A 16,820-nucleotide genomic window follows, 5' to 3' on the forward strand; every position below is an offset into this window, starting at 1 on the left:
GTGGTGATGGTGACTCGATGACAAACTAACAGACAGAGCAAACATCAATGGACCAGCCAGAGGATTGAACGACTAACTCCTTCATCAGTTATTGACTCACAAGAGGATCGCCTGATTGACTAACTAATATACTGATTGCTTGCCTGACTGACTGGATGAGTACCTCCTTCATCAGATGATAGTAGTAACCATTAGTTAACAATATACTGTTCCAAATCCTCTTTTTGATTTAAAATCTGATTGAAAACGTTTTTAAATATCAGAATCATGTGAAGGAAAATCGTAATCTGTTCACCTTATATTTGACTGTGGCGTTTTCACCATAGTTATTAAAATCCAGGCCATTGTCTCCATATCTGAGATAAAACGTTTTCACATAGTCTGAAGATCCTGGCCTTCCTTGAAGAGCAATGTGTTTTACTTGACGCACAACTCCCAAATCAATTTGTATATATTCACCCTGCCACGCACATAAACAAAACAACAAGTGAACACTTTTTCCCAATAGGACAAACTTACCAATAAAAAAAGAACTTACATGGAAGGAATTAACCCCTGAAGGGAAAATCTTAACAGATAGCTGCCCTTTCGGCCCCGAAGGACGGATAACGTCATCCGCTGCATACATCTCTACCAGTACATTGGGCGGTACGTTTGGTTAACACAAATATATCTGGCCCCGGTTGTTCGAGGATTGGACAACGCTATCCACTGGAAAACTCTCTATCCGGTGTATAGCGCAGTACATTTTGGTAACACTTATCCGCTGGATAACGATTTATCAGTTCGATAGCGTTATACGCTCTTTGAACAACTGGGCCCTGATGGATAGCGATTTGTCCGTTTGACAGCGCAATCCGCCCTTTGAACAACTGGGCCCGACCTGTAAGCAAAAAACTTAAAAGGTGTGATCCCTTAAGTGATTTCATGTTGAAATTGCGCACATCAAAAGCCACACATTGTTCAACGTACTGTTCCAACGTAATTATCATCACAGTGTTGAGGTATGGACTGAAGTAAAGCTGCCTCTTTTATTTGCTGCCCTCGCTTGTTCAAGTTCCTTTTTGCTCTTATCATTCTCATGCAATAGCAATGACTTACAAATTTTTAATTACTTACCTGCATAATTATGTTAAACTCTAGAGTCTCTAGAGATTTTTGTAGATTATACGTGCAGTCTCTCCTTTTAGGCGATGTCCCTCTTAAACGCGCCGCGGGGAGCTCTGGGAGTGAGGCGCCCATTTTGCACTGATTCTTTTTACTGAGTTCGCCGAAAAGGAGGGACTGCTCGCAGAGTAGTCGATGATTTCCATAACCCTTGCCATCAGTATCACGGCTTGGTAAATAACCTACCACTTTGCTTTGTGCAGCGCACCAAGCTCCAGTAGTTAAGTTACCACTTTCCAAACGAATACGGGCCTGACTAGCTCGAGAGGAAAAGTTATAATTGCTGGAGCTGGATATTTGGTTATCAGCAATGCTCCCATCCTCCATTCCAAATGGTGAATCACACTGATTTATGCCTATGACAAAACAAACCAGGTTTAAAATTTGATAACCCTTAAATAGACATGGATCAAACAGAGAGCAGTTGCAGGATAAGGGAATTCAGGGCAGCTATGCGAAAAAAAGGCCACACTTTCTATCTTAAGCACTTCGAGCTTGATTTAACCACAGCTTCCTCATCTCAACCTTTTCCCTTCCCCAGATCCACCTTTAATGAAACACATTACAATTACACCAATCACTACATGGTCAAATAAAAGAACTCCTCTGGCACATCCTAATAGATACAATGTCCATTAAGAGTGGTGTATGACGTAGTAATCCACATTTCACTTGCATTTTTTTGGAAAACACACGATTCTTTAAGCGAGTTTGTATGCCAGGAAAATACAGCTGTATTCAACAATGCCTTAAAACACCAATGCTACATATTTCACAAGCGCACACACTGACCCATTTTGGAATGGTTCTTAACTAACTTACTCCTTATTGTTCATGATCTTAAACTGTTCATATCTTATTCCATCTGCTGAATGTCTATTTAATAGTTCATCGGAAATATTTCACTGTGCATGATTTAATGAAGACAATTTTTCTTACCATTTTTTCTCTTACAGACATAGCCCAACTTATGATGACACATTGACATGCTCCAGGTGCCATTCTGAGAATCGGCATCCATTGAAGCACAATCAAACAAACTTCCAAGAAAACCATTGGCTGGCTGCATTGGTGCCCAGTTTGTATAGGTGCGAGGGGACTTGTCTGTCCACACATATTTCCCCTCCACTTTACGATCATTAAGTCCAATCCAAATTTTAGAAATTCTCATGTCTTTAAGAGACTTCAAGAGAAAATCCTGCTCAGCTCCCTGGTTAATGCTAACCAATTCAGTCCCGCTGTTATGTGACCTGCAGGCTTTATCAGCATCAACAAAATTCTTAGACTGGGCCCCATGAACATTGAACTGATAACAGTAGTCTCCAAAGCCTCTCCAATTTAATGGACATAGGTTTTGACCTAGATGAATGAAAAAAGTTTCATTAGATTATACCTTACTGAGGTGACCCTAAAGGAAATAGCAACCTAAGCATTATTTATGACCAACATCCACAGGAAACCTAGCCAAGAAGAATTTGCTGCCTTTCTATAACATCAAGAAATGGTTAGATATTCTAGTCTTCTCGGATAGGGACGAATAAATGGAGGTCCCGTCTCCTGCAGGGTTGGGGTAGGAGACGTTAATTTCCCACACACGAGATTACTGTGTGATGGATGTCCTCCCCTGGGGTGGGATGGGTGGGAGGGTGGACTAGCACGAATGGTTCCTATGTTCCTTTCTAGTCCTTCCCCACTGCAAAACTTAATGCAGTGAAAATGGACTAAATTAAATTAATTAAGTAAGATTAATCATGTGATACAATGAACAGTTATTCACCACAGTGGGGGTGAATAGTAGTAGACATTTACAGAGCTGCAAAGCAGAGAGGTAAATTGTAACCCACCAGTTTCAACAACATGGGGGTGAAAAGTATTTTAGAATATACACAGGGTTCTTGCACTTTTTCAGGAACCCAATTCAAGGACTTTCAAGGACTTTTTTAGATCATTTTCAAGGACCTTGGCTCCCAAATTAAATGACCTTTTGCATTAAATAGGAGCTAATAGGTAAGTAACCGACTGAAGGTTATTTCAATGCACCAATCAAGTAAAAAATGTATAAAATTCATATGTCAGACATCATAATTGGATGCGGGAATGAAAGGAAAATTCGTTTTCACAATTATTTGTGGCAGAAACTTATGCTTTCAACACAGAAAACAAAAGAAAACTTTGACTATGATTCATCTGCACTTAATTTCAAGGAATTTTCAGAAATTTTCAAGGACCCAAGTCTAAATTCAAGGGCCGGTTTTCAAGTCCTTGAAAACAAAAAATTAAATTCAAGGACTTTAAAGGACTTCCAAGGAGTGTGGGAACCCTGTAAACCACACAGAAACCAAATCAATAGGCTCTCATTTTTCACTTTTTTTTCAGAGCATGCATAATGTATACCTGCCTAATCTCACATGTTATGTGCACTTGGCTCATGCCTGAGGATCTAACTGGGTACAAAGTTTGGACAAGGGGGAAATCTATATCCTTTAATTTATAGTCACAGCTGGCTTGCAAGCATTAGTCAGGTTTCTATTTTCTACTATAGATCAGATGCTAGTGAAGAATGTACCATATTCTAGCAAATGCCCAAAGCCCTTAAATATCCCTAAGCATATAGGGCATTGGAAGGAGTTTAAAAAAAGCCAGTTATATACAGTATCCTGGCAATCTTCCACTGCCTTTAGGCACACTAACCCTAGGTTATCTCAACCCAGTTTTTAAAAACCTGGCCCAGGATTTTCTATCTTTTGGCCAGTATATTCAGAGAGGTTGTTAATGAACTACAGTTGCAGGGATCTTAGAAAGTGTACAAGTCATGCATTTAATGGAAGTTATTCCAAACTACAATGTGCACAACTCATTCCAGCTGAGTAAAAAGGTTTTTTCAGGAACTGTTGATTAAAAACAAGCAATTAACTTTACATACCACCAGGTTTCTCACAGATGTAGTAGTTTTCTGAGTCACAATAGTCATCATTCCATTTTCCTCCTGAAGAAAAAGCCCAAACTACAACGCAATCCTCTGAACCTGCAAAATTATTTGGTTCATTTGTTGCCCAATATGTGTAGTTTACCAGTGTTTTATCAGCTTCCCATCTGAAACTTCCCTCAACTGCAAGATCATTTAATCCAATCCATCTTGTCTACAAAAATAACAGTTTAATTATTTGAGATCAACATAAAATGGAAACTGTTTATCCATATATCATATTTTAAATGCTTTAACCTGTTCATGGTGCACAATTGTTCTCAAGATGTGGGCGGCCATCTAAATAGGATTTAAATTTCAACACAAACACTGCATGGAGGGCTTTGAATGAAGTGCAAGTATCTGTATATATCTTCATGAGAAAGGTAGAATGGGAAAAAATAATTACCACCCACTCTGAGAGATCATTCATGCTTATTTAATTTATCATTCCTGTTATACACTAAATTTTCTTTGAAATCCCACAAATATTTCAGAAATGACACTGAGGATTAACAGCATTAACAGGATTCTCCAGGTTAATATACATGTCCATGTAAGAATTTATGCTCTAACTAATCAGGAACCCTGGAGGCTAGCCTTGTTATTGAACTGCATTACAAATTTTTATCCAAATGGCTCCACCACTGGAAATGAAATAATGGGAGAAAAATGAATAGGATCACCAGGAATTGAAGCATGTAAACTCACTCTGTGACTCTTGCTTTGCTTGAATGATATGAAATGCTGTTCGTCGCTATCATCTATTTTTACCAAGTGTCCACCTAATGCTCGGCAGTCTTTTGCAGCATCAGTCCACTTCTTCCTTAGTGAGCTGAACTTGTAGCAGGATGACCCATAATATTCCCAACCAATAGGACAGGAAATGGGGGCTACAGAAGAGTTGTTAAATAGTTATATGTGCCCATGCAGTATCACACTGTTTATCAATACTAGTTTAATAACCATAAAATAAACTCAGTGTGGTAAATACATTTTTAATTAATGAGATTCAGAGAACAGTGAGTTGAAGGCAAGGCTCAGGGGAACCACAAGCTTAATGTTTGTGAAACAATAAGAACACTAATGCGGCCTTGAATTACTGTAAAATATTGTAAAATATCATAGAACTCCGAGCTTTTGCCGCCCAATGGCATCATCAGGGACAGACGAGAGGCGAAAGCTCGGACTTTTATGATATTTTACAATATTTAACAGTAATTCAAGGCAGCATTAGTTTTACAAAATGTTTCTGAAGGACAACATTCAAAGATTAATGTTTGTGACCTTTTAACTCCCTGAAGATTTTTAACCCTCAAGCTAGCACAGATTTTCTTTATAAATAATAGTTTTGAGAATTAAATGTTAGATCAGGAGAAAAACTTCACTCTACCTCATAAGTTTGAGTAGTATGGATTTTATAGGGAGAAGTTACATGTTTACCACTTATGGGAGTTAAAGGGTACGTTGTGTTGTCAAAAAGTAAAAATATTTCAGACAGTAGATATGGAATTTCTCTTCAACTTCAACACTCGAAGACTACTATTACTAAAGAAATGCGATAGATTTCCCATCAAAATTTCAAATTCCCTTACAAATTTTGAGCATTTCATTAAAAAGGACACAGAAATTTTTCACTTAATATTCCAATTGAAAATTGACAATTCAGTATTTAACACAGTAACTGCAATCGAATCCTGCTTGAACTGGCTTAGTTTCTATACCACTGAATAAAGGAATGCACCTAAAATGTTGAACTCACTAGAAATGGCTGGTGATGATGTATTTGAGGTTGGCATAGGGACTCCTGTTAGAAAGAAGAGAGAAAAAATGAAACAGAAAACAATGCACATAGATCAATATAATAATGAGATAAATCAAACTTAGAAACTGATCTAATTCTTTCTGCATAACACAGAACTAGTACTTTTCATTAATTAAGCTTAGCCTAACTTCTGGTTTAATATAATTGATTGCTTTTAAACAAAACAGAGAGAAAAGATGAGAACATGCAATTATGATACTGAGTATGGGATCAAAACAATTAAGAGAGAAAAAATGGAAGACACAGGAAAAGGTATGTTTTCCAAGTGTTGTTTCTTTAAGAAGAACCACAAATTACATTATTATGGCTAACCCTTTAACTTATAAGCTCGCATGAGTAAGTGAGACAGAATATTTCTTTAAAATAAAAAAATTAACAATACACTACTAGCAATCAAGTGATGTGACTAAAGGAAAGTATCAATTAGGGGATTAATTGTGACTTGATTCGATATCAAATTCTCTAAATTATCTCACATCAAATGAATTGCATGGCAAACAGTAACAAAGGAGACTAACTGATGAGATCTTGGGAGTGAAAGAGTTCATAAGTAAAGTTAAATTTTTTAGTGTCCCTCCTTAGCTTATTGCTGAAAAAATAGGCACCTAAATAAAGTTCTTCATTAATTTTTTTTTTCAATTAAATTAAATGAATTTGAATAAATGAAGATCATATATGTGTACTGCAGTTTCATGATATGTATGAAAGACATCCTTGCACTATGAACCAACATAATGACCAGCTCCCAGTTGGCTTCTTAGCTCAGTTGGTAGCTGCAGAGCACTGCACCAGTACGGCAAAGGTCATGGGTTTAATTCTTGTATGGGCCTGAATTTTTTTCAGGCCTTATTTCCATAACTATAATAAGTAGGGTTCATTACCTTACTTCTGGGTGTTAAAGGCTTCATTGTTATTTCATACGCACCTTTAGGCCTTTCACAGATATAACTATACTGGTTTTTACAACTGTCATCATTCCAATGACGGAGATACAGCTCGACGCAATCTTGTGCTCCATCTGGGTCATTAGGTTCACCACTCTTCCAGTTATTATAAACAGAACTTTTGAAAGGTGTTCCATCACTCCAAACAAACTGGCTTTCATTGCGCTCATCAGTCAGCCCAATCCAGTAATGTTCTCTCCAATTCTTGGAAGATTTACTATATATGAAGTCCATTTCTGATTTATTTCCCACACTGGCAAGGTCTCCCCCATAATCAAGGCAGGCTCTCCGGGCATTTTCCCAGTTGAGGCCTTTCACTTGCAAGGTTCTCACCACAAACTTATAACAAGAGTTGCCAAATCCATACCAATCAGGTGGACAAGATGAGGCTTGGTATCAAAATAAAATCATAAACCTCCTTGTTAGCAATAAGATGTAGAGAAAGAAATTTTTCTACCTTTCTCATTCTATTTACATACATGACACTAACAACAATTGCTGATCCTTGCAGTATGCAGGACACATGTCGTACATGTATATGCTCTTCATAATGGTCTTGCTCACCATGGAGTGTGTGGCTCAGTGGGAGAGCATCAGAGTGCAGAGTTTGAAGGTGTGAGGTTTGATTCCTCATGAGGACTTAAATTTTTTTTCTCCCACCCTCGTGACAAGATGAAAAACATTTATTCTTTCTCTATTTTAATTCTTTACCATGCTCAAAATTGACCATCTTTCTTATCTTAATTATAATTAGATGCAGTTGTTAAGATTGAATTCAGAATTTTATTAAAGATGGTCTGAACCTGGCTGTAGCAGGGAAGCTCAAGACTGCATGTACATTATATGTGTATTGAAAAATAGACAATACCATCTACCACATCGGCCTTTTGCATCCAACAGATTAGAGGTTAGTTCGTTTAATGGTTACAGGATCATATAAATTCTTCCATTTGTTAATTTATTCTTTCTGATGTACAACTTGCACCATTTATAACAAATCTAACTACGAAGAAACATGGCTAAATAATTTTAACCATTTGACTCGCCTTCTACTTTAATTATAGGCATTACATTGACGACACCTTTTGTGTCTTCCACAATGAACAGGATACTATGTCATTTTTTGATTACATTAATTCACGGCATACCAACATAAAATTCACTTTCGAAAAAGAAAATGATGGTTAACTCTCCTTTCTTGATATATTTATCGACAACTCTTCAAATGATTGTGTTTTTTCAGTTTTTCATAAAAAAACCTACACTGGTCTCCTAACAAAATAATTTCTTTAGTTTTATTCCATCATACTACAAAATTGGCCTCATCCAAACTCTTATTGACCGTATCTACAAAATCAACAACACCTCTTCTGGCCTTCAAAATGATCTTAAGAAACTTTCCAACACTTTAAAACGTAATTCGATCTTTTCCTTCGCATATTATTGAAAGAACTTTCAAGCGGTATCTTGACGGGTCCTCCTCTCAAAATATATATAGCCGGAACATTGATGACCATAATACACATTACTTTAAACTCCCTTTCGTCGGCTATTATTCTAAAGTAGTGAACCTTACATTCCAACAACTCACTATGCACTTATGTAAATCAGACCTAAATATCAAACTTACTTTTCACTTCTTTTAAAATTCAAAACATGTTCAGTGTTAAAGATCGTACTCCTGTTGCTCTAAAATCCATGGTAGCCAGTTTATTAACCCATTGACGTCCAGTGCGCCCATATGCGCCCATGGGGACCCACACCCTTTCTACGCCTTGTGACGTCATCACTTTTAGCCCTGGAGCACGAATTTGAGCACCTACTTGAACAGGTTGAAAATATCTTACAGACGATACCAGAATGAGCGCAAATGAGTGAAGGAGATTGGAGAAATAGCCAAAAAACCGTGTCACTTTGACCTGAAAATCTGTACGAAAATTGTGTTTCACTACCCACCTACCTTTCCAAGCATGTGCTTTGAAAATAATGAGTAGTTTCTGAAAAATCTCTACACCAAAATGAAGCCTACTCAATTTCCAGCAAGTGAGGAGAAACTTCAGGCAAGGAGCTAGAGGGGAAAAAAAGGGCAGGAGAAAGAGAGAAAAGTAGAAGTCGTAGGTGGGGCATGACTTTTCAACCCAAAAACTATGTCGAAATTTTGCTCTCTGCGCATGCCCGAGATTTTCAGGCCGCCATTTTGCATTTGGATCAAAAGGCCGTCGAGTGCACGAGCTGTCGAGGGGTTTTTGGTAAGTTTGAGCCTTTAAAACCACAACAGTGACCCGAAATCTAGCTTCAAAACACAGTTTTCCACAAAAGCTGCGGCCATTAATGGGTTAATTTTCTTGTGCAGGATGTAATTCCCATTATATTGGCGAAACTAGTCGCCACTTCTCTACTAGGATAAAGGAGCACACGGAAAGCGATAAAAACTCGCATACTTTTAAGCATTTCAACACATCTCCTTCTTGTAAGAACAAATACTCCCTTTCTTGCTTTAGTATTCTGGATTCTGCTAACAACTTGATTGATTTAAAACTCAAAGAAGCTTTTTATATAAATAAGATCAAACCTGAACTTAAAAAACAATTACAGTATTGCAACACTTTTCTAGCGTTTTAGTTCACACCTTTGATTTTTGCTGTCACGTTGTAATTAGAACCCGCTTTTGTATTACCATATACTGTAAATATTTTATTCATCTACTTCTTTGTTATATAATATACTCACATTCAGTTACTCATTGATTGAAGATGGCATAAGCATGCCAAAACATGTCTCTCAAAAAAGTTGTCTATTTCTTACAAAATCTAACTAACTTGAGATGTATTTGAAATCAAGATTTAGATAACTATCAAGAACTGATTTGAAAAATCTACATTGTACACTACTTTCAAATTTCAGATCTGCATGTTTTTCTACTTGAATTTCTAGCAGAAAATATAGATGTGTGTAAAGCTCATTCACCGTAGTAATGCCATATTTCTTCCTATCTGAGAAGCAAAAAATGCAACTGTCTGACATTATAATTTAGCACTGAAATAAGCCTCCTAATGTCAACTAGGAGTAAAATTATCACCATGAATTATATTTAATAATTATTCCATGAGCACGCATCGGATGTGAGATGATAGATAGCCAACAAGGCGCATAGCGCCGAGTTGGCTATAATCATCTCGTATCCAACAAGCATGAGTGGAATAATTGTTTTCTTAAAAACGTTAAATAAATTATTGAATTTTATTAAATTTTTAGCTCCCTTTTAATTTTAAGCTGACACGTACACTTACCATATTTGTAGATTATAGTATATTGGCTAAGCCAATAAAAAGTCTTGAATTGTATTATCCGATGATCTAGCTTTTAATAATATCTAGTACATCCACTGGTCAAGGGTGACATGTGACACAATAAATATCATATACTTACGCATATTAGACAACTTTCTATCATCAACTGTCTGAAGTCTGAAATGTAATTCCTAAGGCACATAGAGAGCCAGAAAATCTACCAAAAGATTTCTTCAAAATATTTTTTTGGCTGTAGCCAGGCACAGTCTAAGATGGACCAGAAATCATGCTTAGCAGGTAGAATTTGGCACAGAAAGGTTCTTTCAAACTCCTTAGGAGTATCAGAGGTTCATTTAGAAATTCAAGAAATTCTAAAAATAATTTTGAATTTTTAGTGAATGAGCTATTTATCTGAGCCTGTACTAACTACAAAAACCATTAGGTTGTCAACACTTGACAGCGATTTCTTATCAGACTGCCAGGTATGGTCTCAAATAGACAAAATGCTAGGCAGTCAAGAAATATTTCAAACCTTCTAATACAAAATGTCACTCAAACCTGCCAAGTGTTTACAGTTTGTTTAGAAATGCAAGCTAGGGGATTCTAAAAATCAGTTTGCCTTTTGAGTGGATGAATTTTCTGAGCTTAAGTATACCCTAACAAGTCTGTTCCAAAATATATTGCAAATTCATCAACAAATAAATTCTGTGAAAATCTCTGACTGCTGGGCATTGATTGCATTTAAAAATGTACCTAGCTTATCCACATTTAGACAAAGAATTTTCTTTCTTTTATTTTTTTTATTTGTTAATTCTTTTCCTTTTTATCTTTTGATGACTTTCAATTTGGGGGTTTGAAAATTAAGAACAGACCATTTTGGAGTTAAAAACCTTCGTGTCATAAGCTTATTTCATGGGATTAGCATAGTTTTAAATTTTTAATTAGAAATTAAACACGCGTGGTGAGCCTTCTGTCAAGATTTACGATAGGTACACGCACATGTACCTCCCTCGTCACCTCCCGCGAAACCTCCCCCAGCACCTCCCCCCTGTCGATTATTATGCGAAACGTAATGTGATATTTTTTCTTGTGGAATAAATCAGCCATTTTTCACTGCGTATGGAGCGAAACTTTGCCAAATCACCGTTCGGACAGGCAGAAAAACAAGTAACATTTCCTATTTCCAAATATTAACACTCCTCGAAAAAATCCCGCCTCACCAGGAATAACATTTCTATTTTGTTTTCAGTGGGTAAGCATTGGATGAATTAGTTTACATCGTGTTCGGTCACAAACTCAACTCGCAAAAGAATTCGCAGAACTGAGGTTTTGAAGAGTTTCTTCCATTCGAGTCACATAAATCGATCGGATCATAGTCCAGTTGACGAGAAACGATAGTGAGTCAACGCCACAGAGATTGAGGCCTGTTTACATTGCGACTTTGACCCGCGAAAAATACCTCTCTCGAAGCGAGGCTTTGCATACTTTTAATAAACACACCCGTATTGTTTGGTTCCCTTCCAGTCTGTTGATCGCAGAAATACTACGGATTTCAAAATAACTTCATCAATGCACATTCGCGTGATCCAAAAATATTTCGCTGTGAAACTAGCAGGCAAACAAAACGGAGCGAACAGGCTAAGGGACGGCGTATTGCAGGGATTACTATTTTTAACGCATGGGCGCGTTTGAATTTTGTTTGTACATAACTTCAAGAATCATGTTATTGTGTCAGTCGGGTACTTCTAAAGCTCTTTTCTATAAGTACACAATCACCTTACCTGAAAGAGACCAACAAACAACCAAAGAAGCCACTAGAAGTCTGTATTCCATCACATTCGCCATTCCGCATCGTTACTTGTTTCAATCAACTTGTGAGAGGCGCGTGTGGGTAGACACGTGATAGAGTAACCCGAGACAACATAGAATATACAATTTTTTCAGCAAATTAATTTATAAGAATTGATTAATCCTCTCGAAGACAGTCGATGGAATTTGGGTTCTTTGATATTCACATTGTAGAGAATAATAGAATCGTTGGCTTCGGTCGAACTTTCGGTATAAGATCATAAAATTAACCCTAGTTCTACAAGTGGGCACGACTCGCTGACTTTTTTAAAACCTCTTGCAACTTTACGAAATACTAACGTTCCTTCCCATCAACTTCCATTCTTTCCTGTGTGTTAGACTATATTCTTTAATCGTTGTTTTTTAACGTAAGTTTTTTTTTTCACTTTTTAAGTTGAAGAATGAACACTTCCATCGAACAACTTTTAACAAATACTAAACGGAAGTGGTTACGAAATGGCATATCCCATTTCCCCGAAAGATCAAAGGATCGATGCAGCCATATGTCAGTGTGTGTAGATTTCAGTAGGTGTGTACATTTCACCGAGTATCACTGCCGCAATCGAGGAGCGGATTGTAGTATAAAGAAAATTAAAGCAAATAATTATACTCTAAGTTAACTTCGCAATTTCTTAAATTCGTTCAACTATTTAGGAGGTGTAATTCGGATATATCAACAAAGTTGAAATGGTAAATTGGCCACCGTAACGATTACAAAAGCTGACGTTTCGAGCTTTAGCCCTCCGTCGGAGCGAAGGGCTAACGCTGCGACGAAGGGCTAACGCTCGAAACGTCAGCTTTTGTAATCGTTACGGTGGCCAATTTACCATTTCAACTTTGTTAATATATCCAAATTATTTTGTTACCCCCCCCCCCCCCGATGCAGCCCCAAACAGTTTCTTTCGAAACTATCAGCCTTTATTTAGGAGGTGTGCTTTGGTGGAAGTTTGACCAGACTTGAAAAGAAGGAAAAGTATTGCTTTCCGCCGTAAATTTTACAAAGCCGTCGACTTGATGAGACTTCTGAAGACTCTTGAAGACTAAGAGAGAAAAAAGTGATAACCATAAAGGTATAACACAGACAGTTCAACAGAAATATCAATGATAAAAGAACTCAGGATGGCACAGCACGAAGTATTTGGAGCTAATACTCGTGGTTGACCCTTGTAAATTTTTAAAACTTGTAGGGCTGCCATGTGATTTTAAGATCTACAGCTGTCGGAAAATTATGCTTTGTGATGTATGCATGGATGGAAATAGACGTCTCTACCATGTATGTTTAACGGTTGAGACGTGATAACTTACTCGGTGAGCGCTTGTGTTTTGGAACACTTTGAATACCAAAGCGAGCCACTTTTTCACGCCTGTTCTTTTTGTCTGTTTTTGTCATTCAAGTTCTCCTATCGATGTTCTGTCCTAAAAGAAGAATAATTAGGACGTCGTGGTTTTTGATAAAAGCGAGGAATTCGAAGGAGACAAATCTTTTCTTGTAATTCGAAGCTCCAATGAGGAAAAATCTGATAAGTTTGATCGATATTTTTGCAGTAGAAAGCGAAAATTTATTTGCACACAGATATCTCAAAATTATTATTGTGAGAAAGAAAGCTTCTATTTGAGGTTAGCAGGGATTGACCTGTCGCGAATTTTGCTCCGACTGTTTTCATTTTTGTTATTTATTGTTGAATAAAAAGGAAGCTAATAATGCTTTAACTTAACTGATAATTCACGAGGAACTCTTTAGTAAAAGCTCGCATGATATCCGCGCGCTTTAGATGTGCCCCAAGTAAGTTATGATATCATGCACAACAAATTAAGCACGCACGTGACGTAAAGCACGTGCTCAGATGCAGGTGCAATGAACATGCACTAACCAATCGCAGGCTTGAAGAAAGGACTACCTTTAACGACGAAATTATCATATTCCTTTCAAGTAATATTCCTATGGGAGAGCAAAATTGACGCAATCGAGAGCCCATTTGACAGAAGTTTCCAATGTCTTAAACAAAGAAGAATTTTGTCTTCAGTCGGTTGGATCACACCAGATGGAAGCTTACCCTTTGCTACGGTCGTCCTTCGCAGTTAAGTGCCCGAACTGGTGTATTTGCTTACAGATCAAGTAGCAGCAAAAACTCTGGCCAACAAAGGTATCCAAGTAGCTGTTGTTTACAGTAAAGCTAAACAAGTTTATTAATGCAATTTTATCTGTCTATAAGTCTTTAACAACTATACTTTGCCATCTGAGAAATTCAAGTAGTTTACTGGTTGGCACTCTCAGCTTCGCACCTTGTTTCTTTGGAGGTGTTTTTCTAAGAGGAAAAAATGTGCTTTGTAACATGCTAAAAAAAACTTGTTACTGATTCGCATTGACATGTATAGACATGCGTTAACAGTTTGTGTGCAAGCGTTATGCTGATGGATGACGCTTTATGATTGCACTCGCTCGAAATTTAAGCTTTCATAGAAGCTTATAGATAAATGAAACATCAGTTATTTTCTTGAATGCTACAAAAATGTTCAAGTTTGGTTTGTCAGTCACATAATTATTATAAACACGTTCGTTTCGGAGAAAACATATCGGAATATTTTCCACAGTGTTGTAAATTAATTGGTGTAACGTGTAAAGAGTTCCGATTTCGTACGTGGCAACAGTAGTTAGTTTGCAGTGCTATATTGCTTCTGCTTTCTTTTATTTGAATAACTCGTTTTGTTTTGGCAGGTTTTTAGTTCAGTATTGCACCCGCCGAAGACCCATGCAGTGGTCAGTTCTAAAAGGGTTTTTCCTCGGAGAAAAAAAGTCTTTTTGAAAAATAGCTCCCACCAGAAACGGAAATAACTATCTTGAAATATGGGGGAAGATAAATAAAAGACTACCATGAAAGATGAAAAGGTCTTGAATCTGCAGTGTATCATGTTGAAGAGCTTCTTTGCGAGCGTAACAATAGGCAGAGTATCTTCTCTTACTACTACGAGCTCGAGATTTACTTACTTATCCAGAAGTCCGTGCTACCATATTAAAACTGGGAAATAGCACTTAGCTAGCACTAAGATGTTATTATTACGCTATTATGTTATTTTATCAAATAAGGTCATGAGGACGTGCAAAATATACCATGGCCTTACACTGGAGAACAGTGCAGAAATACTGAGCTACATATATTGGTCCCACTAAACGATTTAAACTTTGGTTTTTTTTTCCTTATTTTAAGGGAACGAAGTTTTAGCGCGACATTTTTTTCGTGGTCACAAAGAAGATGAAAGCAAATTCAAGATGGCAAAGTATTTTTTTTTACCTAGCGACAAGTAAATACATGTATTTTCTTCAGGCTTTAAAACAACAGTTGAGATGACCAAAGCAAGAAGGTCATAGGTTATTTGTAAGCTGTTACTACGGAAATAAAGGTAACTTCTATGACCGCTACCTCGCTTTAATTTATACTATGCCAATTAATATACAGCCAATAAGAACTGAAGATGTCCGTTGTATATTCAACGGCCTTTTAAACCGAGCTTTGCCATTGTGCTGTACAATCCTAATCCTGTGGAGATTTATTAATAAGCAGCGTCAGTCCTTACGCGCCTCGTCGGCTATTTACCATCTCATATCCAACGCACGCTCCATGGAATAAAAGTTAAATCTCCACTGAACCGAAATTGTGACAACATAAATTTATGGCCACAGAGTGAAAACCTATTCTCGACGGCTGAAAACGAAAACCATTGCATATGAAAATGCATAAAAGTTTCTCAGACCCCCCACCCCCCTCTCCCCCAGTAGATAATGATGACCGGTCCTTGGACAGAGTCAGACAGAGTCAGAGTTGACGTCAGAACAAACATTTCCCACTCGAAGTCATGTGACATGCCACCAGGTCTCCGCCCGGACGTATGTTCATTTCAGGCTTTCGAGCGGCAGGCTTGGTGAGAATGTCTTCGTTTAGTTTTGCTTTTTTTGCTCGCTTTTTTCAGGCTTCATGTGATTTTGTTCTCTAATCGATAATTACATCGTAAATAAAAAACTAGGTTTGTTATGTATGCCACCGTTCATGCTGTTCGATCACAGGCGGCCCAAGCTCTCTTTAAGAACCACACAAGGAACACAATTTGCATATCGATTTATAAGGATTTGTATGGAATTTTCTAAAAGATAGCCATGGAGATAACTAAGAGTGAAAATATTAAATAAAAATGGCTTACCTTATTCCATAGTGTGTTTTTTGCTCCTGGTGTCGTTATTTTACCGATTTAACTTGATTTAAGTGGTTTTTTTAATCCTGGCTTTCTCTTCTTACCGCCTCCCGGTTAGCTCAGTTGGTTAGAGCGCTGGACTGTTATGCGGGAGGTCGAGGTCGATGGTTCGAGCCCCGGCCGGACCAACACTCAAGGTCTTAAAATAACTGAGGAGAATGCGCTACCTTTCTTTAATAAGAAATAGATAGATATTCTAGTCTTCTCGGATAAGGACGAATAAACCGTAGGTCCCGTCTCCTGCATCTATTAATCAATAATGGCATCTATTAATAATATAATGGCATCCTCGTCTCGGAGAGGCGATGGTCAGCGCATCAGTGTTGGCGGGCTCTTGAGTGGCTCAAAAGCCCGATTCTTGAGTCGCAATCTTTGTTGCAGCTGGTACAGATGTAGTTGGTGGCCTTTTGAACTGATCCTTGACGTTTCTTTCTCGTCCCCCTCTTGATAGTCGCCTCGGCCCTGGCCTTCATCTCAGCCCTGTGAGCTCCGTCCTTCACACCGCGACGCCAGGCGTTCCGGTCTGGCGCAAGGAT

General features: G+C 37.7%; 1 protein-coding gene and 1 long non-coding RNA gene across 4 annotated transcripts in view; one reads left to right on the forward strand and one right to left on the reverse strand.

The window, feature by feature from the left end:
- Window positions 1-12,107, reverse strand: part of LOC111323534 (uncharacterized) — a 48,177-nt gene extending 36,070 nt beyond the window's left edge. For both annotated transcript variants that reach the window (XM_088741097.1, XM_088741095.1), the window contains exons 1-8: window positions 11,973-12,107; window positions 6,883-7,290; window positions 5,895-5,939; window positions 4,844-5,025; window positions 4,091-4,307; window positions 2,107-2,526; window positions 1,354-1,523; window positions 296-460 (exon numbers count right to left, since the gene is read on the reverse strand). In XM_088741097.1, the coding sequence (XP_088597223.1) occupies window positions 296-460; window positions 1,354-1,523; window positions 2,107-2,526; window positions 4,091-4,307; window positions 4,844-5,025; window positions 5,895-5,939; window positions 6,883-7,290; window positions 11,973-12,036 (1,671 nt within the window). In that variant the 5' untranslated portion in view covers window positions 12,037-12,107. The remainder of the gene's footprint in view (window positions 1-295; window positions 461-1,353; window positions 1,524-2,106; window positions 2,527-4,090; window positions 4,308-4,843; window positions 5,026-5,894; window positions 5,940-6,882; window positions 7,291-11,972) is intronic.
- An 844-nt stretch (window positions 12,108-12,951) lies between these two features.
- LOC111323535 (uncharacterized) lies at window positions 12,952-15,791 on the forward strand. Of its 2 annotated transcripts, XR_015994013.1 has the most exons (3): window positions 12,952-13,109; window positions 13,971-14,183; window positions 14,756-15,791. It is a non-coding gene; the product is annotated as an uncharacterized LOC111323535 (long non-coding RNA). The 2 variants fall into 2 exon arrangements; XR_002694167.2 differs by lacking the exon at window positions 12,952-13,109 and having other exon boundaries at window positions 13,118-14,183.
- Window positions 15,792-16,820: the final 1,029 nt, after the last annotated feature.

Source organism: Stylophora pistillata, chromosome 12 (assembly GCF_964205215.1).
Source record: "Stylophora pistillata chromosome 12, jaStyPist1.2, whole genome shotgun sequence".
NCBI classification, from domain to species: Eukaryota; Metazoa; Cnidaria; class Anthozoa; order Scleractinia; family Pocilloporidae; genus Stylophora; species Stylophora pistillata.